General features: G+C 44.7%; 1 protein-coding gene across 1 annotated transcript; it reads left to right on the forward strand.

Moving 5' to 3' along the window:
• The first annotated feature begins 1,413 nt into the window (after positions 1 to 1,413).
• Positions 1,414 to 15,597, forward strand: LOC125756586 (B-cell lymphoma 3 protein homolog). The gene is made up of 3 exons (XM_049411475.1): positions 1,414 to 1,593; positions 4,359 to 4,568; positions 14,947 to 15,597. Exons 1-3 carry the CDS (start codon positions 1,414 to 1,416, stop codon positions 14,968 to 14,970), a joined length of 414 nt encoding a protein of 137 aa, XP_049267432.1. The 3' UTR covers positions 14,971 to 15,597.
• Positions 15,598 to 23,816: the final 8,219 nt, after the last annotated feature.

Consider the following 23,816-nt stretch of genomic DNA (forward strand, 5'->3'; position numbering starts at 1 on the left):
TGGACAGATAAATTATTCTTTCAGAACTCTATTGTCATTAATTTTGCCATCATAGGTTGATCTTTAGAAGAGAAGATGAAGGTCCAAGTTTCATTAGAATTTTGCACCATTTCTTCGGCACATGAACGTTACATATTTTGAAGTCTTGCATATTTTGGCCGTATTGGTCAACGAAATTTTTTAAACTTAGCAAGGTAGCTTACTGGGCTACTTTACTGGACACACTGACAGTGCTTGTCCAATACGTCTGCTTTTCACCTCCGCGTTTTTTCGTGCTGTTTATTATAACTTTTTAAACTTGTCGTGTTAAGACATTGTGTCCCTTAGAACGCAACGTAAATTATTTTTAGAAGCGACAAATGATTACATAGGGCCTAGCAGACGCCATCAAAATCTATGGCATTCCACATCACAACAAGCTGGTGTGAAAAGTGCCTTCTCGCGGCATAAGTCGGCCTTTTGGTATTGTGAAATTGTGATTTACTAATACGAGAAAATTGTTTTATGTTTAGTGTCTCTTTAAAGAGCCCCTGAAACATTTGTTTGAAATTACATGTGCTGTGAGGTTACAGCTAGGGTCAATCATTCCCACCGTAATTCAAGCGAGGCACCTTGCATCTATGGGTGATTCAAGGTTTCCATTCTCACAATCCGTCTTTTTGACCTGAGCATCATTGGTCAGCGGTCAGGGATAGGCCCTACCTTCTAGTTTTCCCGTGAGCATGCCGTATATTATGGAGGCCATTTTCCGTGCTTCATCTGGGTGGTCTTTGCCACTATCCGCTGCAGCCACAAACCCAGTCAGTCAGATTGGTTGTACAAGTGACGTGTCAAAACAGTGCCATGTCTCAAAACAGGAGCAGATGAAAACTCTTGGTGTGGCAGTGCAGTGTGCTGCATTGCGCATGTTTGAAACCTTATAAATTAGACAGTTTATGCAGAGCACTTAAATTACTCGGTTAATAATTCAGAGGATTTATGCTACCGGCTCAATTCGTTTATAAGAAGTTGTCAGAACTGCTTTATGCTCCCTTTTAAAAAGCAAGAACAGTTGAGATTACAGTGAAACATTAATGCTTGATAACGGCTGAAGCGTGGTGATGGTGATGGCAGTTGTGGTTTGTGACTTTAGTCACCCATAGTTCCCAGACTCCCGCAGTGTTTCTGCTGGTGATAGTATATGAGATGGGGATTGAACTTCTTGTGTTTAGAAAGAAAGTTTTGACCTATATTCTGATTTTTATGGTATTCACAATTCTGGCTTATCTGGCAATTCTGACATTTTTCACTTGTCAAAAGAATCTTAGCTCTTAGAGCGCTGACCTGTATGACAGAAATTACAATCATTGCATGGAATGTCTCTGCCTGCATGTGTGTTAGGGCGCACACCGCTTCACCTGGCAGTTCTGTCCCATGGAGGGAAACTGTGTACTGAAAGCAGCAAGGCCAGCAGCGACATTTGAGATAATAAACAGCCACACAGTGGTCAAGCTGCTGGCCACCACCACCAATGCCCAGCTGAACCTGCAGGACCGAGTGGGTGAGACTGCCCTGCACTATGCCGCCCAGCACCACAAGGTGGACCTTGTCCAGGTATGCACATATATATCTCCAGGTATGCACATATCCAGGTATGCACATATAACACCCGTGTGGATGCACTCACACGGTTTACTTGAAGTGTCTAGCTTCACTGAAAATGTAGGACATTGTTTGCTAAGTGAGAGACATGACAGCGTGTTTTGCTGGAAAACATTGCATGACGTCAGAAGGCAGCTTTCTCTCAATCTTATCATGGACGTGTTAGTTAGACTTTACCAAGGCAACAACTTCACAACACTGTGCCACTGGAATGTAGCAGCTATAGTTGGTCTTTCATGTGTGGCTGTTCCGAAACCTTTTCCCACCATCCGTCCATTCTGGTCCAAAACTAAAAGACCTCTAAGCTCAAGTAAAGAAGTTTACTTACTCTTTTATGGATGGTGCATAGTGTAGTGAGAAAACACGCATGAATCAACCGTTTATTTTTCTTACTTGGCATGTCATGTAATTCAATTACAGTAAAACCTAATTAACTTGGCCCCCATTCAGAAATCATTTCATTGGGACGCTCAGTCTGGTCCCGTCATACATGTAAGTAAGCCTATGGCATGAAACTCTTGTTGATTCAGACAGATTTGGTATACTTCGGCTAATTCAAGACTGTTCACAAAGTTGAGAGGGACGCGAGGCATACAAGGTCGCGGGACCACTAGGGCTGTCCAAATTTCACTGCGGGCGATGCCGTCTCTGAGTATCATGCACTGATCTCAAAAAGCCATGCTTGCATTAGAGTTAACTGTATATGCTACTTTTAAGTAGCAGAGTTGCGCCACTGTTTTCCGGACGCCGCTCGCCCTGCCTTTGATGATTCCAGCAACGCTATTCGCCGAGTGCCGTCACGTGGTCATAGGTGGCTCCTTTGCGCTGCGGAGAAGCCAACACTACCAACACTTCGCAGGCGACGCTGACACTCCGCAGATTCCGGGCCGCTCAGGGTGGTTGACATCGGTGCTGCTGTATTAGACAGTTATATTTTAGCGTTAGCGTGATAGCGGGGTTAAGGGAATATCGTTACCGTGCCGCTAACGTTCGTTGTGGACAGGGTGTTTTAGTTTAGCGGAATAGCGTTTACGTGCCCAAGCTGGGACGGTGGCGCCACCTAGAGGAGGGTGAATGCGTAAAAAAAGTGAAAGAAAAAACTTGGAATTCTCGCCTGTATTCCCGCACGACGCAATATTACTACTCTTTTTAGTAACATAAAAGTAAATAAATGTGAACCGCACACCAAAGTGAAAATTTTTATCTTGCAGACTTGTTACACCGATCTTCTAGCTAGGCCTAGGGTCGTTAGAAATGGTAAGCGATCTCGAAAACTAGGCTAAGCTATTCGTAATACTCGGTCGTCGAAGCTACCTGAAGGCAAGCGAAGCCATTTTACACAGTCGTTTGCTACAAAAGAAGTAGATCCGGCGACATCAACGCTAAATTCAGTTCGAAGCGGGCGTCCAAAACCGCCGCCATAAACCAACACTGTCGCGCAAGCGCGGCTCCGCGGGTGGTGAGTGGCTTTCCCGCAAAACTTCGAAGCCCAATATGGCGTACCTTGGCGCAACTCTGCTACCTAAAGGTAGCATATACAGTAACTCTAGCTTGCATGTGCTTGGAGTGCCATATGGTGTGAAATACATCAAGGCTGCCATGTTTATTCAGTTATGTTTGGCCACTACCCGGCTAATTTGGCATAATATGTACATACAGTATTGTAATTCAAATTTAAAAAAAACTATCCATAGTCTTTCAGAAACATTATACTGTATTTTTTCCCATATAACCCATACAATATATACAGAACATTCCGAGCTAAAGTTGGGTTGTGGGTTTATAAAGGTTTGATGTGCAATTTAGCTTCATGGCACTGCTTTGCAGTACTGCAAGGAAGATGGTTTCAAGACAGTATGCAGGAATTTTTTATTATCTTTTTTTCCCACAGTTTGTAGTTGAGGTGCAGTTTATATCCAGGGGCGAGCTATGTGTGAGAAAATATGGTAGTAAAATATTGCTACTACTTGGGATTCCACTCTGAGTGCCTTTAGGAAACCTTTAACAGGGCCTTCAAAGTCCTTGAATAGCCTTTAAAACCTTTACTTTTACCTTTAAACCTTCACAAACCCTGTGTGTGGCTACATGCAAGCCTCTGGAGATCGCCACTTGAGATGACCGTGGCCACACTCATTTGAAAAGCATCTCCAGTGAAACAGCTGAGCCTCCCACTTCTCCTTGGCCACCAACATGCTTGTGTGCTGTGTTCGAGAGTCTTTTTCTACCAAAGCTGTAGCTGATAGTGGTGCCACTGCAGGTGCCATCTCTAACAAGTCCATTCGAGTGTTGCCCTGCACATGAGCTATTTGCCAAGACAGCAGTACCCCGGCAGCATGGATAGGGAGGTGTGGGTAGGTTAGCTGAAAAGCTTCCCTTTAAAGGGGATGCTAGATTGAATGTCCAGCATTGAACATGGCTGCGCCTTCATAAAGTGGTTACGTGCTGTAAAACCCTGCAGACTAAAATGGAACGGAGCCAAGGTTGGTAAGCACAAAATTTCATTTACCTGCGCTTAAAGTTCACGATTTTTTCTTGCCACAGCTGGAATGAATTGGCAAAAGCAAGTCACGTACACAAATGTGTATATTGCTGCTGAAAAGGACAGTTTCTTGTTTTCTTATTGCGGAAATATGGGCTTATTATTATGATGGAAATGCTTTGCCAACAATTTTCTTCAAGAAGAAAAAACCCATTGGCATTGTTCGTGTCATTTGCAGCTTCTGCTGCTTAATGCGGACAGTCCCAGCAGGCTGGTTTGCATTGCCAACAATGTGGGCGACACAGCGCTGCACATGGCTTGCCGGTCCCCTGGCCAAGAGCAAGAACGGCTGGTGCGCCTTTTGATGCACCATGGTGCACCAGTAGAAGCACTGAACAAGGAAGGAATGCGCCCCGTTGACCTGCTGCCCCCTGACCTACAGTCTGAGGTACGTCAATGTGCAGTTGTAGTAAGAGGCATGTTTGTGAAATTTGTATGTTGTAGGGAATGCTGAATTGGGGGGATTTGAGGTGCGAAGCGAATAGTTATTTGGGCCGTATAATTTCGAATGAAATAGTTCAATAGTATATATCGCATGTTGTAAGAAAACTGAGCATTTTCGTCATGACCCAACAAACTTGCACAATATTTTTAAGGATTAGGACTAGGCTTGTGGGAATATCACTTTTGCTTCAAAGTGAAGTCATAGCAATTCTAATAGTGGTAGTGTGCAAGCTGTAAGCAGTACAATATGTTACGTTTTACGATCTGCTGTACTTAGCCCGTAAAACACACTTTCAAAGTTTAAAAAGGAATTAATCGGGGTGCAGGCAATAGTACATTTAACCTTGAAGCGTTGCTTCGTGGCAGTGCACATCTTTTCTGAATAGATCGTTCACGGCATAGCGGCCCCATGCTGCAGTCAAACCACTTTTCAGGGGAGTTCCATGCAGTAAAGATACGTCTATTTGTTTGTTTCGAATGCACTTGAACCTGGATGTAACGACATTGACGAATGTCAGCAATATTTCGCTATATACAGATTTTCGTTACATGCAGTTTCACGTGAAAATCTGCAAGTACAGTCAAACCCGCTTATAACGAACTCGAAAGTGTCGCGAAAAGTGGTCGCTATATCAGTAGTTCGTTGTATATGGACTCGCCTTCAAAAACGTGCACTTATCGGCCAAGCCGTTTTTTTTTTCTGTGCACTTTTATTAAAGTGCTAACAACCCCTCGGTGACAAGCTAAGCCTTTTTGCGTCGTGAAGCGACGCCCGCTACGTGCTCACGAGTGAATTACCCGCCTTTGCAATCAACTGACACCGTTTCACCGAAGCGCGGTACCGCGACGTGGAGCCGATCATCCTTGGCTAGTTGCGTGCAGCGCGTCGCATTCTTGGCTCGCGGAGTCACTGCCGGGCCGCTTGCTGTATGCCGTATGCGCGTGTTTGTATGTTCTTCGTGCCTGCTCACTCCGGACCGTGCACGGGTGCGGCGAGTAGCCTGTTGGTTCAACGCGGCGGAAAACAAGCATTTTGCAAGCAACGCGCAACTCTACGTACGATGCGCTCGCGGCCCTGCACGATGTTGCGCGGCGCACTTGAGTTGTCACCTAGTCAGACACGCAGTATACGCTCTCTGTCAGTACATCGACGTTTTTCGGTGCCCGTGCCGGCGCAACAGCGAGCTACTTTCATTTCTACAAAGCGACGCGCACTTTAAAGCGGTCTCACACGACGCGGCGGCGGCGGCGGACTTGCGAACGGCAGCATGGCGCGCTCGTACCGACGTCAATCCGCACAGTGTACGGCGTACGCCACACGTGCAGCCGAGCAGATATCTACAGATGACTGTGATATAAGGTTGTCGGCTATATGTCATAACTAGGGTTGCCACCTGCCCGGTTTTGGACCGGCAGGGCCGGTTTTTTTGACAAGGGGCCGGTCGCCGGTCCGCACCTAAGACCGGCCGTCATTGGCCGGTTTTTGCTCATCGTATCCCGAGTATTTTTTTTTTACTCTTCTCCGTGTTGACAGCACGTGTTGACTGAGGAATTCCACCTGCGCGGTCGGGACTGACCGGCAGTCAGTCCCCGACCGCGTAGTTCAACAACTACGACGGTAAATATTTATCGTCAATCACCAAAACTCTTACGCTATTTAGTCAACCACTTTCTGGGATCCCTTCAAGTCAAGCGATCATGTGATAGAGCATATTATTGCGCGTGTATGGTACATGAATATCCGACATTTTTGTCGGCAGAGGCCACATTTTAACGTTTCTTTGTGTCTATAATGCGAGTGGCCTATTGGATTCAGACGCAAAGAAGAGCTTCTATATGGACGAAGCATTGTGGTTCCTTTTCAGTGCAGCACATTCAGACTAATAAGCGAAGCGTCCTTCCAATCACGGGTACTTTTATGTCAGCAATTAGGCTAATTGGTTTTAGGCTTTTGTTTGTGCATTGGGTTATTTGGGTCAATGAAAGCAATGTTACATTAAATTGGCACTGCATGCCGAAGAATTGACATAGCGTCTATTGTTCAACATTATTTTAATCCCCCCCCCCTTGGAAGGCCGGTTTTTTTTTTTCGGTAAAAGGTGGCAACCCTAGTCTAACTGCATGTCATCGACGGCCACCACCTGCCTTCGCTCTTTTCTGATGCTTATCCGCGAAGGCATCGCCGCAATCGCGCGGAAGTCGTTATCACCGATCGACCGGGTCTCTGCCGTTACCGAAAAGACGAACGACCTTTTGCGGCGGCACATAGTGGCGCGGACGAGTTTATGGACGCAGTGGACCTTTATGCGACGGAAAGTTACAGTCAACTGCCGATTTTTTCGGACTCCCTAGGGACCGAGTAATCGTGCGAAAAATCGGGCAGTCCGAAAAAACGAATTCATGCTTTTTTATTCCGGTCAAGCGGTCAAATCGCCACAGCCACGTCCGAAATAGTTTTAATGCCTCCCAGTGCAATTATCAGGCATTTTGGTGCGCGCCCAGACTCTCGCAAATACAATCGGTACCTGCCGCGAACTCCGCTAACTACGTACGTGCCAACCGCCACTTTGGCATCTCGTGATGAGCGCCGCTGATACCAGCAAAGCGCGGAATATATTACGGCTCTCTCGCATGGATCGTTTGGAAAACGATGACGCGGAACACAAAGACTGTGGCGGACGAGCGGACGAATCGTCCGGCTTTCCCGATGCGTGTGCGCATGTAACCCGATCGTTTCTAGTTGTGTGCAGCACATCGCCAACTAAGCTGACGCCGTCACTGTACTGTTGCTGTATCATACGCACGCATTTATCATGAAAGGGTTCGTGATGCGCAATTTGTTCCTGACCGCACACGGGCGCGGCAATGGCGAGCTGGCTTCGTCCGTGAAGGCAACGTGTCTGTGCGGCGCACTTGGCAGTCTCGCACAAAGAGGCAGCAGGAATGGCGGCGCGTTTGGATTCCCGCCTATTAAATGCGTGCAGTACGCATGCAACTGCGCTAGGCCACGTGCACTACCGAGCAGTTAACTGAAGATGCTTATCGTAAGGGTTGTCAGCGATTAAGTCGTACTGGCGCGTTTGCCAGCTGCCGCCATCACGCCTCCGTGCATTTCCGCTGCTTATCCGTAAAGACATCGCCGCACGGCGCCGCGATAGCGGGCCCTTGGAATTTCTGGTCTGCTTCACCCCATAACGCTTCGGCATTGCGGCAAAGCTGACTTTCGGACTCTGCTGTTGTAGCAAACAGACCGACTCGCGAAAGCGCTGGTTTGAACCTACGAGATGATAGACGCGGCACAGGTGGGGCTTCAAATAATACCTTTCGGACCTGCAATTTGGGCAGAAAGTCCGAAAAATCGGGCGCGGAAGAGTTTCAGCGTCCGAAATTTTGGACGTTCTAATACATTGACGTCTATGGGGCTCGTGACGGTGCCGCGAAAGCGTCCGAATTTCGAGCATGTCCGGAAAATCGGGCGTCCGAAAAATCGGCAGTTGACTGTATTGCGGTTATCACTTCTTGCATTCATGCCTTTTTGCGTTCCAAGGCATTGTTTGGTTCATCGTAGGCAGTCGTAGCTGCAGAGAACGGCATCAGGAAAGGTTACCGTGCGAAAGCTGACCGCAAGGCTTCATGCTGCCTCCTTTTTTTTTTTTTTCCTCACTGCCATTCTGCCACTGAAGAAAAAGGCTGGAAAGTGAGCGACCTCGCTCGCAGCCTCCGAAACCTGCGTGCGGTGCTTGCCGATCAGGGATATCTTAGTTGCGAGTAAACTGGGGCGGGGCACGCGCGAGCGCGCACCGCTCTCACTCTTTACAAGGCCTGTTTTAACTTTTTTTGCGCTTTGTATATGCGCCATATTTTTACCGCGACCGTGTCTGAAGTGTTCGTTATAAAAGTAGGAGGCTTTGAAAAATGTTCGCAATATGTGGACGCAATTTCAATGGGTAGCATAGGAAAATCGTAAGTTCACCGAAATATGGTTGTCATAACCGATAGATCGTTATATCTGGGATCGTTATAAGTGGGTTGGACTGTATCATGCAAAACAAAACCAAAACGAGATGGACATCACTTCAGGAGACCCCGCCTTTCACATTTATTCAAAAGAAAAAAACTGCGTTATTTTGGCTTGTGTTTTCTTCATATATGATGACATCAAGCAGCGCTCCAAAGAAGTTAATTCATGAAATGCAGCTTCATCATCCTGCGCACTGGCAGCACGATGCAAGACATCCAATACGTCCATCACTTCCTTCGCGGTAGGCGCGGCAAACAGTGGATCTTTCTCTGATGCGCCTTCGTCGTGACTGTGATCTTGCACCATTTCAACAAGCTCCACGTCTGACATTTCTTCAGTACATACGGTGCCGTTGTCAGCAAACAGAAATACGCCAAGTTCGACGTCGTCGGGCACTCCCTCGTTCGCACGTAGCGCATCCCACGATTCGGTTACATCCGCTGGATTCACAGGCTCCTCTTCGTTGTCACAAATTCCAGCTTCAACGACCTTTATTTGGGACATGGCGAAGCAATTTGAAACCGTCTGAGCGGCAACTTCTTGCCACGGCGTGTCAATCATCTCGACGGCTTGATAAATTTTGATCTTCATTTGCCGTTCAAAATGGATGTCCAGAAGAACCTTTTCTATCACGGCGGTAGCAGCTCTTGAAGCTGTTGATTACTCCCTTGTCCAGTGGCTGTATCAGGGATGTGCAATTGGGAGGAAAATATATCAACTCTATGTTTGAGAGCTGAAGGCCATCAACGTGGTGTGCAGAGCAGTTGTCCAGCAGCAAACAGATTTGGCGGCCTTTTTTCTTGATGTCTTCGTTGAAGTCTTTCAACCAAATGGAAAAGATCACCCGCAACATCCACGCCTTTGAATTGGCCACATACTTTACCGAATTCGCTTTGTTCCCTTGAAGCATCTGGGCCGGGCCCTTTTCCCGATAACCAACGGGGCCCGCTTGTAGTAACTGCCATCGCTGTTGGCGCAAAGCAAAACCGTCACAAGGAGTTTGCTTTGCTTGCCTCCGTGGCAGTCTTCTCTTTAAGTGCCAGCATGCGATTAGGCAGCATCTGATAAAACAGAGCTGTTTCATCAGCGTTATAAATGTCAGCTGCCTCGTAGCAGCTCAAAACGCCAGGCAGCTCCTCGGCCACCCACGATGCACAAGCATCGTTGTCGGCGGAGGCCACTCACCGCTAATGATCTTCCCAACAACTCCGTTTCGGCTGTTAAATCCTTGCAGCCAGCCGTTGCTAGCTTTGAAGTCGTCATGGCCCAGGATGCAAGTAAAATCCTTCGCTTTTGTTGTAGGATGGCACCGCTTATGGGCACGTTTCGAGCATGTGTGTCCAAAAACCACATAAGCACGGCTTTGTCCACATCGGCGTATGTTGACAACTTCATCCTTTTTTTCTTCGAGCTTGTGCCCGACTCTACTGCATTGCGGATGCTGTTTTTCGCATTCAAGATAGTCGACAGGGTACTAGCAGGAATGTTGAATCGCGCAGCGACATCCTTCTTCTCCTTGCCAGCGGCGACCGCATTGACGATCGACAGCTTGTCCTCGAAAGACAAAACTTTATGCTTTCTCGCCGAACTCATTTTCGAAGCGAACAATCACTGTGAGAAACGCGCAATACACACTGCTGACATTGACACTCGCGTTAAGGCTCGTGTCGCGTCTACTCACACACGATGCAATGACAACAAAACATGCACAAGCCTAAAAAAGCAAACAAAATCAGGTACGCACAGAGGCGACACCTGGTGTCACGATGCGTAAGTGAAAAAAAAGGGAAAAAAAACTCGAGATCTGCCACAGAGCAGCATTAGGGGAGCTAGCGAATTTCATCATCATCATCATAGCACACCGGATCGTCTGCTCTGGCTCACTGCTCTCGCATGCGTTCCTCCAGCGCCTTCTCTAATTTCTGTGCCTGGGCGAAGGAGCGGAGCGCAATGGAAACCGACCGTCGGCGTTAGTGCGGCTTTTAGCTGCCGGGCGCCGCCACCGTAGTAGACAAGCTGTCGCGTCATCGCTCACGGAAACAAATGCTGTGGCTGCATTCGAAGCTGCTGTATGGTTCAGTTTTTGGCTATATTCGCGTTGTTTAACGTATAATGAAAACTTGTAAACTGAAGCACTTGTCGTTCTGGGCAACCAGCCAATTTCGAAGGCATGTGTCTTTCGCGGCTACTTGATCAAGACGCTCACGCGTCGTATGCTAGCCCGATACTACAGAGCGCATGCCAGTGATGCGCAGAAAATTGTTTTGTCACCGTTACATTCGCTTGACTGAAAGTCGATTTTTGATTGTCTGAAAGTCGATTTTCGAAAGCAGCATTTGCCAAGAGCTAATAATGAAAGCTTGTGCGCTTAAAGTTCCCCGATGCGTGCTACCATCTACTGGTGTAGCACACTACACGCAAGCCTGGATGGAGTTCATGTGCTAAATAGCATGAAATGTCACTAGACTGCTTCCAGGGATATACGTGATTGCCCGTTCCCTTCGTAAAGCTTTGAGAATTACGTTTGTTGCCTCCGGGAGAAAGCAACAGCTGGTGCCAGAAAAAGAACTATGCCAAGTGATTCCACCATTTCAGACCTTAAACCAGTTAAATCGTGGTGGTACGAAAAACAAACATAAACAGCTACATATGCCGCGCGCTTCCTGCAACACTGACCGATGTGTGTGAACAGACGCTGTCATTCGAGTATAAAGTCGTAGTGCCGACTCTCAACTTGAGCCAATGTGAAAGGTGTGAAAAGTGGCGCAGCCCGTTGTCAGTTGCTTGAGCTCGTCTTTGTATTTGTCGACGGATTGTTGTAGCCTCATCTGGCTCCTCAGCTCTCTTTCTTTTCTCTTCCATTTGGCCCTTTCGGTAGTGAGCAAAGTAGAGGCCGAATGGCTGTCGACCTGGACGCTTTTGTCGCATGGAGCAGCCTGCTCAGCCTCGTGCACTCATTTATTGTGACACTGTACATAATGATTGTCGGTTGTTTCGCTGGTAGCACGTGTGGTGTCCATGGGCTCCGATTCTTCAGCTTCGGGACCTAATGTCAGCGTTGCATGCACATAGCGGCGATCGCGAGGCAACGTTGCTACTGGTACTACATCTAGCATCTTTTTATTGCCACCACGGTTAGAGCGTGATGAAAACAGCGCGCTGCTATGTTCGCGTTTCTTTCCATCCCCCTGTACCTGTGAAGCCTGCAAGACGCACAAATGCAATTAAACTCGGATGGAAACACGAATTCGTGAGCTTCGTGATACAGGTGGTTGGTCAGCGCCAGCTTCCCGTAGTCTACTTGCACAGTGCCACCACGCGGCAGCGTCGAGCGGACGCGGAGTGCGCGCGCGATGGCCCGAGGAGAGCGTTCGCCCAGGCACTGAAAAATAGAGGAGGCGCTGGTTCCTCTCACGATCGCCGCTTGCCTTTTTTTTTAGCAATTGCGAAAGTTATGCATTATTTATCTGAATTTTCGGCAGATCTACTGCTCAAAATAATGAATGATGAGCATGGAAATTCGTTACACCCAGGTCATTTGCCACAATGCCTTCATTACATGGAGGTAAAAAATACGTGGGCTTCTATTATGAGGATGGAGTTGGGGAAGGAAAAAAATTAATTAAATCCAGGAATTCATTAAATAGAGGTTCGTTATATCCAGGTTTAACTGTAGCTTGAAACTTCGGAAATATAAATTCGTGTCGAAGTGAATTCGAGTACTGTAATATTCACTAGAATATTCTAAGCGCTTGAGTATTCGCCCTAGCCTAGTATATTGGTAGTACCACAAATTTAGAAGAGCTGTTCACGGTAGACATCAAAACACTCGTGTCATTCTAGTTTCAGCAGAATGTGAGAATGTCCTATGTAAAACTATGGAGCACCCTTCGGACAACAATATCAAGAGAGCCAGCATCTGTTGGGAAAAGCTAATTGAAACAGAAGCAAGGGTCCACTTTCTGCATATGGTGTCAGTGCCCCAGCTTAGGCCACTTTTATGAAATGGTGGTGATGATCTTAAAGGGGCACTGCAACACTTTTCCAAGTAATCATCGAATGGTTTCATTAACACCTTCGTGACCACGGAAAAATCGGTTTTTGGGTGTCCAAGAAATTTTTTTTTCTTGCCACAGAAATTGATTGATACTAAGCACAGCATATCAAATGATAGTTAGGCACTCCGGAGCGCTAGGTCAAGGCCCACGCTGCGCCGTGTTCGCGGAGAGAACTCCACTCTTTCTGCAGCCGGCGCCAAGTGCTCCCGCCCAAACGAAGTTGACACCTTCCAGATAAAAGCTGTGACCTTTAGTACACACCAGCTACGTTTACATCAACGCGCGGCAGCAATAAAATGGCCCAAAGAGAGAGCAAAAGTTACCGGCGGATAACTGCTGATGTTCTTGGATGGTTTGACGCACTATCACCGCCCGTACTGAAGTCAAACGAACCGAAGTCACGTTCCATGCCTGTGTTGCTACCATCATTCAGAGATTGACGCTCAGATTCATCAGAATCTGTGGAAATTGTCTGTTTTAGTGGAGCACCTGCGATCGACGTCGACGCCATAAGCGAAACCATTAGCGCTCACCTCCCTGACTGCGAACGAGCTCTAAAAATCTGCCTGCGGTGGAAAAAAGAAACTCACAAGCAAAACTGATAAAAAATGTGCTATTTTACCATTTGCATGGTGTTAGCTGTCCAGAAGTGCTCAGAGAGCTCCATAATTTGAACTTGAAGTCATCATTAGCATACTAACGATAGGAATAGGTGCATTCACGAAAGTGTTAAGCGGTAATTTTTGGTAACGCTCAAATCAGTCATTGGCCGTGGACTTTGTGTTTATGGCATCATTTGTCGAGAGAAGAGCAAGTGATTTCTAGCTGCCTTTGAGAATTAATTGTAAATTCCATGCCGCGTGCTGCGCTATAATGTTTGGCTCGTATGTTCCCAGGAGCCTCGACTACTGATCGGTAGTGTTTTCTGACCATGCTGAAAAAGTGTTACGTAGCCCCTTTAATGTGATTGAAGAAGCTGTGACTACTAAGAACAAAGTGGGCAATGGTTGCTCGGGGGTGAACCGTGAATTGATGCACAAGGAGAAGCTGTAGTGCTTCTTGACCAATGGGTAATTTTTGAACAAATAATGCAGCAGGCTAACATTTGGGCAAGCTTGGATCACACTGCCACTTCAGTCTCATTGCGTTAATATCTGTTGCTTCATGGCAATAATGGGAACTTACTTTCTTACCCGAGCAGATAGACAAAAGTCCAAAACAACGGCCTGGTGGCAAAGCCACCCGGAAGTTTCTGAACCAGCTTGCCATGATGTCATGGACTTTGAGGCTGCTTCTTAGGGTCTAGTCATTTGCTTGCACAGAAAGACAATATTGCATTATAAAACCAAAGAGTCAACTTAGCAAGATCTTAGGACTTCTCCACCAAAACATGCAAAACACAAAGGAAAAAAATGAATTTCATGTGATCACACTGACATCAACAAGAAGTGATTGACCTTTGATTTTTGGCTTAGTGATCAACTTTTCCCATCTGCTGAATGAGAACCTAGTTTCCAAAAAATGCTAAAAATTATTTATCGTGCTCTAAAATATCCCTCTGTAATTAAGAGCTGTGGACCTTACACTGGTGCAACCCTTACACAAGTGGGTTACATTCTTGACTAAAATAACTACTTTGAAAGAGCATGTGTAGCTCCAGGTATGTTATAGATTTACCAAGGTAACCTCTGCCTAAATCAGCAGTACTGTCAGGGACAACTTTCACATTGAAAAGCACGAATGGTGATGCGTGAGCTGTAGATAGATCACTGTCGGTGATGTCAGAAATAAAATGGGTGGTAAGTTGCTGCAGAGGTGAGGTCAAAAACTTTGCTTACAGAAAATTTAAAGCATCACTGGTGTGTTGCGAGTGTTTGTGCAGCATAGGTTGAGCATGCTTAACATTAAGCAAACACACCGCGGTAGCTTAGCACGTAAGGTGTCTTGCTGCAAAGATCGTGGGCGCAGATTCGATTACCGGCCATGGCGGCCGCATTTCAGTGGGGGCGAAATGCAAGGAACACCTCTGTCCTCATCTTTAGGGCGCATTAAAGAACCCCTGCTGGTCGAAACTAACCTGAAGTCTCCCACTATGGCATCCCTCATAATCATATCGTGGTTTTGGCACGTAAAACCCTAGAAATTATTATTATTGGCATTAAGCAAGGACCAAGCGGAATGTGCGTAGATGCTGACACATGTTGATAGTCTTTCAAGAATGGCCACTTCTGTTCTTTGCTTAGGTGGGCTTTCTGCTGGATATCTGAAGAGGGCCAAGCTCAGCTGGCTGCACTGTGACTGGTTACGGGCCAGATACCGCATCTGTCATCTCTCGTGCTTATAACTGTGGTCCTTGCCAGATCGCATGTTGAAGTAAAAAGGTTGCATCTGCAGCTGGCCCTCGGCTGACAAGAAGACTCAATTTTTGACCTCGTCTGCATGGAACATTTACTGGTGCCTAAAACTCTTAGTTTGGAAGGGGCACTCACTCAGAAGCATTACGAAGGTAGGATTCAGAGTGCAGTAAACATTTGCATTTCTGATGGGTTTGTCACAGTAATTTAGGCCTACAGCTGCCTGAGCTGTATATTGCTCTCCAAGAAGAATCGTGCTACTTAGTGAAGGTTGCAGCACTCACTGACTCAAGCTGTGAAGGCAAAGCGCAACAAAGATGGCTTGGTTTGTCAGAAGACTGCAAATGATTTCGAATCGGTTCTGTGCTTCTTGACAGATATAAATGTCTGAAACGTAAAGGTCGAAGGGATAACCTGTAGAAGCTAGCTTCAAGCATAGCAGGTATGTGCCTTCTTGAAATGCACTCGCCCCTATCCTGCGACAATGGGCCATTGTTCAAATGGTGCATGTCTGGCAGTTGCATTGACTGGACAGCCCAAGCACATATGTATGGACCTGAGACACTGTACAAAGGAAACTTTTCCGCCAGTCATCCTCTGCTGCTAATTGAGGTGCCATTTTTGTTGTTGAAATGGCAGTGCTGCATCTTGAGTACATCAGCACTGCATTTTTGGCATTTGTTGTAATCACCATTGCTTAAGCGTCTCTCATATCACCTCTTAAGAAGTGCACTTGCCTGTCCATTGGGATGGCATATAGCCATGTTCATTTGAGTGCTGTTCTCAAAGTGGGCGCAGATGCCAGCTCGAAACGATTCTCTCATTTAGCTTAGTGGTGAGCATCTTAGTTTTAGATGAAGTGGACCAAGCATAAACATGCCCTCATCACTTGTGTATGTCCTAATGTATTGATAGCATCGCTGAGCTTATTGCTTATGATTGTTCTTTAGCATGGCTGGCTGCCCAGCAAGTGGTTCCTGAAACATTCCTTCCTTCACTCCACACGCTTTGGTTTGCTTATGGTCAGTGGCAGTGTACTCTGCTCACAATATTGTTGCCATTATGTATCGTTTCGGGCTATTACTTTGTGCTGCAATCGCATAAACCAGCTTTTCATACTTTGAGCTAGCTGCAAGACATAAGTGCAGAAAACAGTAGTTTGCTTGGGTGCAAAAAAAGCAGCCAAGATGATACCATAAACAGAGTGGGTCCTTCCCACATGACCATCATGTATGTACAAACGAATTTTTAATGCTTTAGTGGGATGTATGTTGTATCAACAAGACCAGCGCCTATGAAGTGGACTGCTTGCTCTTAAATCATTGGCTCATGTGTGGTGTCAATTCTGTAATGTACACATTTAGTATAGCATCATGCATGTGCATGCAAAAGAGTTACAGCAGGCTGCTCATTTCCTCAGGAAGACCTTTAGCAAGGTATTCTGCGTCTTTATAGCTCTGTCTGGTAGGCTGGAATCAAAGCACTTATCACAGTGATGTAATTTAAAGCGTAAAAATTCAAAACCAGGCATCATGTGCACCAACAGCAAAAGTTTGTGGGACGCGAAATTTTTAAGAAAGCTTTATTGTCGCTTTATCTGGAAAGATAACCTCTAAATAAATGTTCCAGCCTGTAGTTGGTACTGCAACCTATACAGTCACACGTTAGATCAGAAGCGTTATGCAACAGAGCAAAAGTTGCATTTTTAGTGGAGCCAGCGCCCTGTAAACTTTTGCTGTTGGGTGTACACCTTTCACAAGTATTTGTTAATACATATTCAAATCTCAAAGTGATTATACCAAGCAAGAACTGACGTTTTCATTTGTTAATTGTAGACGCAATGAAAAGGAAATGGCAAGATTGATTTGCTAGGAAGGGGATGGCCTGTGTGGCATGATGTCACATTTTAACTATAAAATCTGTGCAATATTTGCAATGCTATACCCAAATTGTGGCGTGCCGAAGTAACTTGCAAGGCTTCACATTGTGTTTTGCAATGTGCGAATTGGATATGCTATTTGATAATGTGGGCAAAGGCCTCGCATATGCATTAGTAAAGATGTCTGTATATAATGCCAAGTCATTCACATGAGGTGGTCCACAAGTTTTAAGGGGGTTACTTAAGCTCTAGCTTTTGCTTTGAGTCTCTGTACAAATGCTCCTATGTTGTTGTAGCTGCCATATTTTGGCTGAGGTGTGGCCCTCTGGAAAAAAATGAACAGCGCTGTTGTTTTGATGCAAGTGCTGTAACTTGCAAATGAAAGCCGTTGTAAATGTTTGCATGTTGCAGTGATTTTGAAAGCATTAAATGGCATGTTACAATGTTATTCCCTATTATATATTATATATATATATATATATATATATATATATATATATATATATATATACTTTATAAGTTTTCTCTTAAAATCTGTTCAACACAGAGCGTAAAGAATGAGGCAGAATTATTTTGTTAGCCCAAACATCCTTGTAAGTTTTCCAGTGGGCGAAATATTACTTTGCTTCAATTGTGGCAAACTTTATATGTTGTTTAACTGGGCATTATTATTGCTATTATTTTAATCTGATTGAGGATGGTAGCATCATGGATCTCTGTGAGAATACTTTTTATTATTGTTCCTTTGTGATGCTTTAGTGTTTGGAATAATGTGAGTTTTTTATGTAGTGCCCATTTACCTTGAACTTTATGCTTTTTACCATTTGCCTTGAACTTTTGCACTTAATTAGATGTAGTGCCTCGTTGTTGTTAGTGCTGTTAAAAGTTTTCATGTACTTGCAATTCCGGATGTGCATTTGATGCTGCTTAATATGTGACCATATCGAAGCTGGTTATATCATTTGCATCATTTTCCTTTGTTGAAAGTGCCTATGTTGTTCTGTATATTGAAAAATGTTTGCTAAAGAGTGAGGTACGAGCATTGATTTTCGCTGGATTGGTAGGTTTTCACTTTGGTCTGGCTCTTCCCAAATTTTTAAGATCTAAGAGAACTTTAATTTTTTATTCATTGAATGCAAAACATGGCAGCAAATGATGCTTTCATTATATGCCCTATCTGCCATTTATTCTGCTCAGTACATGAATGGTTCAGCAGCTATGATAGCAGGCAGCCACTGAGCTCCACTTAGCAACATCAAGCCAAGAGCTGTTGCCATTGGGCCTAGGAGCTGTTGCAGGAATTATCAGATTCCTACTAGCATAGGCATGCGCATTGGATGGAGGGGGGGGGGGGGCAGGGGCAGGTGGTTGCTGAAGTCTGTTGAATGTACAGAGTTATGGCCAACGCTGGTGTTTTTTATTATAATGGCAGCCGAGGGCACCTGGTGTTACGTTCCAAGAACTATTTACTTCCCACCTTCACTCCTGGAGAGCCATGGACCAACGGCAGGCCATTGTGAGAGCATGCCATCATTTGGTTTCATTTTTGCATTCATTGCGAAGCTTGTTTCTTTCGGGCTTAACCACCGACAGGCATCTGGTGTTACGTTTGTTTGTTTTACAATCAGAAAAAATAAGACTTCCATGCTGGTAGCAACGAATTTATGCACAGCTTTTTGAGGTGATGACGTTGTTTATTTTATTTCCAGCAATGCTATCCTCGACTTTGAATTCTGTGTCGCAAAAATAGGCTAAAGAGAACAGACGGCTAAGAAGTGTCTTGTGGGTCTTACATCTTCTGTGTGCTAATTCGGCTGAAAAGTAGCGTATATGTGCGCATTTTTACCGAAAATTTCAGGTGAGACTTCAGCAACAGTGACAGTTTATATTAGGTGACACTCAAAAGGAAGGTACTGTACAAATACTATGTGTAACAGTTCTTCGTATGGAAAAATAGGCTATGCAAGCACTAACGCACTCTAAAAGCAATGAATGTTCTTTCTAATGTCATGTTTACTGCAGCAAGATGTGCTGGCAATTATTAGTAATTTTGGGGGCCTAAATACCGTAAAATTCCAAGCAAGCGCTGCCTCCAATTTCATGGCTAATTGTTTTCACGCGAAACTTAGCACAAGAATTTACGATTTTCGGGGTCCCGCGATCAAAAGCATGGCCTTCAAGATATGTATTCCGAGGTGATACCTATGACGACGTAGTCAGTGAAAGTAAGGCCTCTGAGATTGGTGTTTGTTACCAAGAGCTGTTGTGTTGGATCTTCATTGGAGGTGCTTCCATGCCATGCTTACCGCGGTCTGATTGCTTTGTCTTTGTGAACCGGCTGTGTAATGCCTCGTGCCAAGAACTAAGAGAGAAGACTTCTAGGGAAGCCCACATGCGCTCCGTATTTTTCCTGGCGTGAAGATTTTGCTGTCGCCATTTTTAATTTTTGTGCTGCTCCGAGAATGAAGGGGCACATACAAGGATTGTAGTGGAGCCTTTAATTTTCTTGTAACTTGAGTGTCTCATTTGTAATCTTACTGTAGTAGCATGTTTGCAGTGAGACTTGTTTTGACATTTAAGATGAACAGTACTCATGCCTGAGTGTTAAACCTGGTGTTGCATTGTTTTAATGTAGCAGTGAAAGCACACTTATGTTTTTATAATTGAGACTTGGCCTCAAGCATATTTCCATTGTTGGTCATTCATGTACAGTGTTATACTTGCTCAAAGGTTATGTTTACTTAACCAAAACAGCACACAAGTGTACATTTAAGATAAAATTTAGTGGAATAAAATATACTGCGTCAAACTTCCTTTCTATTTTCAATAACCCACATGTCAAAAGCAGCTGAATATTCTCAATTGCAGACACAAAAAGTGGTAGCATTGACACAATCATAGATGACAAAGTGCAAAAATTGAAGACCGCCGTAATCGCAATCTTGTGCAGTGTAAGCATTTGGTAAAGAGCTGTTGATGTTTTGCTTGTAAGGCCATAGGAAGTACGTAATTTTGACAGCTTTTCTGAATTGTTGGGTATTTTGAATTATTCCACAAACATCGTTATGTTCTGTATTGCAGAATTCGGTTTCAGGTCGGGGCTCCTTTTGTAGTCTCAAGCAATAAGACTCTACTGGAGGCATGGGCATTGGCAGGTGTGTGCTAAGGGGCCACTTGCTCCCCTCTCCTCCCGCTGCGATGAAAAACTGTTTTGCACCCCCACAAAATCCTGCCAGCGCTCGCGACTGGAAGTGTAATCTAAGTCGACCTCCAGTGCGTGTTGCTTTTATTTATTTATTTATTTTTTATTTATTTTTTATTTATTTTTTATTTATTTAAACATACTGCCAATCCCAAGAAGGGATTATTGCAGGGAGGGCAAGAATATACAATAAAGAAGTACAATCAAAGAGCGAAATTATACAGGCATACTCATTCTTGAAATTGTGGGAAACACAATGTCTAAAAAAAAGAAAAGAAAAAAAAAACATACAACACTTCAGAGTCAAGAGTACAGTCGAGTCCACTTATAACAATATTGAGGTGCCATGAAAATATCATTGTTATAACCGATTATTGTTATAAGCGGGTTATGCCGAAAATAACAAAGAAAATGTGACAAACAAGAGCATATAATGAGGGGAACATGATAAACAAGAGCACTTAATGAGGGGGAAGTTGCTTACACTTTTCACTTTTTAGCAGGTAGAAAACCGTAAGCAGTCAGCTTCGACAGCTTACTGGCCATCTTATTGACATCTTTTTGCAAAGCGTCCAACTGCTGCGCGTGGCCGAGCGGAAGGTTTTTAGCAAACAAAATCGCGCAGGGAGTCGATCGTTTGCAACGCTTCCTGATGCGACACAACCTGCATGGGTTCCGGTTCCTCCTCGACTTGCCTATCACAGAGGTGGGACACTTGTCGCTGCCGTCCATTTTAGCACAGAAAAAAACTGTCACTCGCACTTTGCTCTGTTTGCCGCCCTTACCGGCATCGCCTTTGAGCGCGTGCGTCTTTGAGGGTAGCATCTGAAAAAAACAGCCCAGTTTCGTCACCATTGTACAGGTCTCGGTCCGCGTAGGCTTCGCGGATGCAGGGCGGTCCATTTCTAATTTTCACATTTACAATCGGCGTTGCGTGATTTTTAATTTATTATACAGGGGCCCTTTTTTACTGGCTCATAGTCATAATGTGTGCTTTCCATCAGCTTCCAATTTGCCCAAGTATTCTTGTCACTGTATTTTCTCTTGTGAAAACGGCGCGACGCAAAGACTGAAAACACACGAACAGGCTTTTCGTTTCTTTCCGTCACGTCGTTTTCGTAATAAAAAATGAATCCGTACTTAATTTATAACTCGCCCAACAGTCAGTTCTACTTTCGCTCTCTTTTCTCAAAGTCTCCTGATGCAGAAGGTATTTGACATAGGGACATTGCACGGTGAAGGCACGCGGCGAGCGTAAACCTGGCACGTTTTCATGTGCACTACAAGACAAAGTTTCTATTCCCAAAGCAGCAATCAGGGCGCTCATGTTGATGCCCCGCGCGTGGTAAACACTTACGACGACAATGTTTCGTTTACCCCAGTGTTCAGCATATAATAATCTCGAGTTACACAACTGCTGTCGCCTTCGCTCCGCCTAGCTGAAAACCAAGTCTGTCTTTAAAAAACAGCAAATATAGAAAATTATCGTCTTTATAGCCTTTCTAGTTGAAAAAGCATGATTACACTGTAACACATATGTCATTAGGCCGCTTAGTGTAACGTTTCCAGAGGCTTACGAAAATCCCTAGATCCTATAAAAGACGTCAAATCCCTGAAAGTTAAAGAAAATTCCTAGGGTTGGCATCACTGCCCGACTGCGAAAGAGCTTCAAAAATCATCCCGTGGTGGAAAAAGAAAGAAACTCAAAAGAGAAACTTATAAAATACTTCCTCTTTTACCCTTTGAATGGCCTTAGCTGGCGAGAATTTGAAATTGAAGTCATATATACATACTGTCGATTGGAATATAGGCGCGGTCACGAAAGTGTTAGTGAAGTCGAACGTAAACAAAATCAGTCAAATCAGTTTTTTCGCTGGTTTCCATTTTCCTATATTCTATTCCTGAATAATAAATGGGAGCAAGGGGCAACCTTGGACGTCACTCTGGAGGAATTGCGCCGTCTCCGTTGCACGCAAAAGCTGTCAGCGAAAATGACTGCGAGGCAAATGGCAGCAGCAATTTTTTAAACAGCGGAGCTGTTTAAGCTCGGCGTATACTTGTCTGTCGTAGCGAAAAACTCCGCGGCGCGATGACTCACGTTGCCTAGCAGCCGCCGGCTAGGCTGCGCGCTCCGTTAAGGCACGGCTCCGCCGAACTACAGTGTACCAGTATAAGTGTTCTGTGAGTGTACTAGAAGGGGGCAGTGGAACTAACCAGGGACCAGGGTTGCCGTTGGGTAGATTCGAAAAGGAGCCAGAATTCAAGCTAAAAGTAGCCAAAGTAGCCACGTCTTTTAATCTTATCGCCAAACTTGTAGCCAAATGGCAGGAAAGCGGTATTATGAAAAGGGTGATTCCACGAGAGATCGAACATGCCTGTCCGGTCGCATTTTTTGTTTTGCCTGGGTTTTTTATATGTTGTGTGGGCACATTCAAAGTGCACGGAACTGAAAATTTTATTTCCAAGAAACGCTCCCAGCGCGCAAAAAAAATATTTGAAGGTGACGGCGCGTGCCTCCTGTTTTTGCTCACTGCAATGTTTTCGGATTTCACGGCCGAATTTAGCGCGAACTATAAATGATGTTGTCTAAAATTTCTTTTGCTGGTTTTAATACGCATTACTGTGAATTACATCATGCTTTTTTATGCCGTCCTCAAAAAGAAGAAAGTGTGAAAAAATGGCAAACACGGCCGAAATCAAAAAAGGGTCCTAAGTTTGAGGCGCCTTGGCGCCTTTACTATTTCAAACAGAAACTTGAAAACAGTGTCACCTATAGAAAAGCCTCTGCAACATTTACGGAAGATCATTTTCCTACAGGCAGCGCAAAAAAAGAAAAAATAGTTAAAGAACCGAGTTTTTTCAAAAAAGTACATTTTCAAAAAATAAAATAAAAAAACCCCGGTCTCAATTTTGACGGCAATTTTTTATCGAAGAGCGCTTATGTCAATTAACACACGGTTTTAATATCATATGTCCTCATTTGCTTTGTTTACGAGATATAACTGGCCAAAATGACCCTTGCTGTGAGTGCTCACTTCAGTGCGACTGATGGTTTTAATAGCTTGCATTGTGCGTAAATCGCAGTTTTATTTATTCTGCTGCAGCAAAACCTTGCTCTGGTGGCTTTTCGTCAAGAAAAATGTGTTCTCAGATTTTATTTGGTTCTACCGTGTGCGAAAGTGGGCTGCTGCCGCCCTAAAGCGTGATTCCACGAGAGATCGAACATGCCTGTCCGGTCGATATTTTGTTTTGCCTGGGTTTTTTATATGTTATGTGGGCACATTCAAAGTGCACGGAACCCAAAATTATATTTCCAAGAAATGCTCCCAGCGTGCCAAAAAAGTATTTGAAGGTGGCGGCGCAGACCTCCTGTTTTTGTTCACTGCAATGTTTTGGGATTTCAAGGCCGAATTGAACGCGAACTATAAACGATGTGTCGAAAATTTTCTTGTTGGTTTTAATACGCATTACTGTGAATTACATCCATGCTTTTTTCCAAGTATTTCAAGGAGCCTTTGCAACATTTATGCGGAAGATCGTTTTACTACAGGCAGCGCGAAATAAGAAAAATAGTTAAAGAAGCGAGTTTTTTTCAAAAAAGTACATTTTCAAAAAATAAAACAACTCAGGCCTCAATTTTGACATCTTTTTGTCGAAAAGTGCTTATGTCAGTGAAAA

This window comes from Rhipicephalus sanguineus, unplaced genomic scaffold, assembly GCF_013339695.2.
Source record: "Rhipicephalus sanguineus isolate Rsan-2018 unplaced genomic scaffold, BIME_Rsan_1.4 Seq216, whole genome shotgun sequence".
Classification (NCBI taxonomy): Eukaryota; Metazoa; Arthropoda; class Arachnida; order Ixodida; family Ixodidae; genus Rhipicephalus; species Rhipicephalus sanguineus.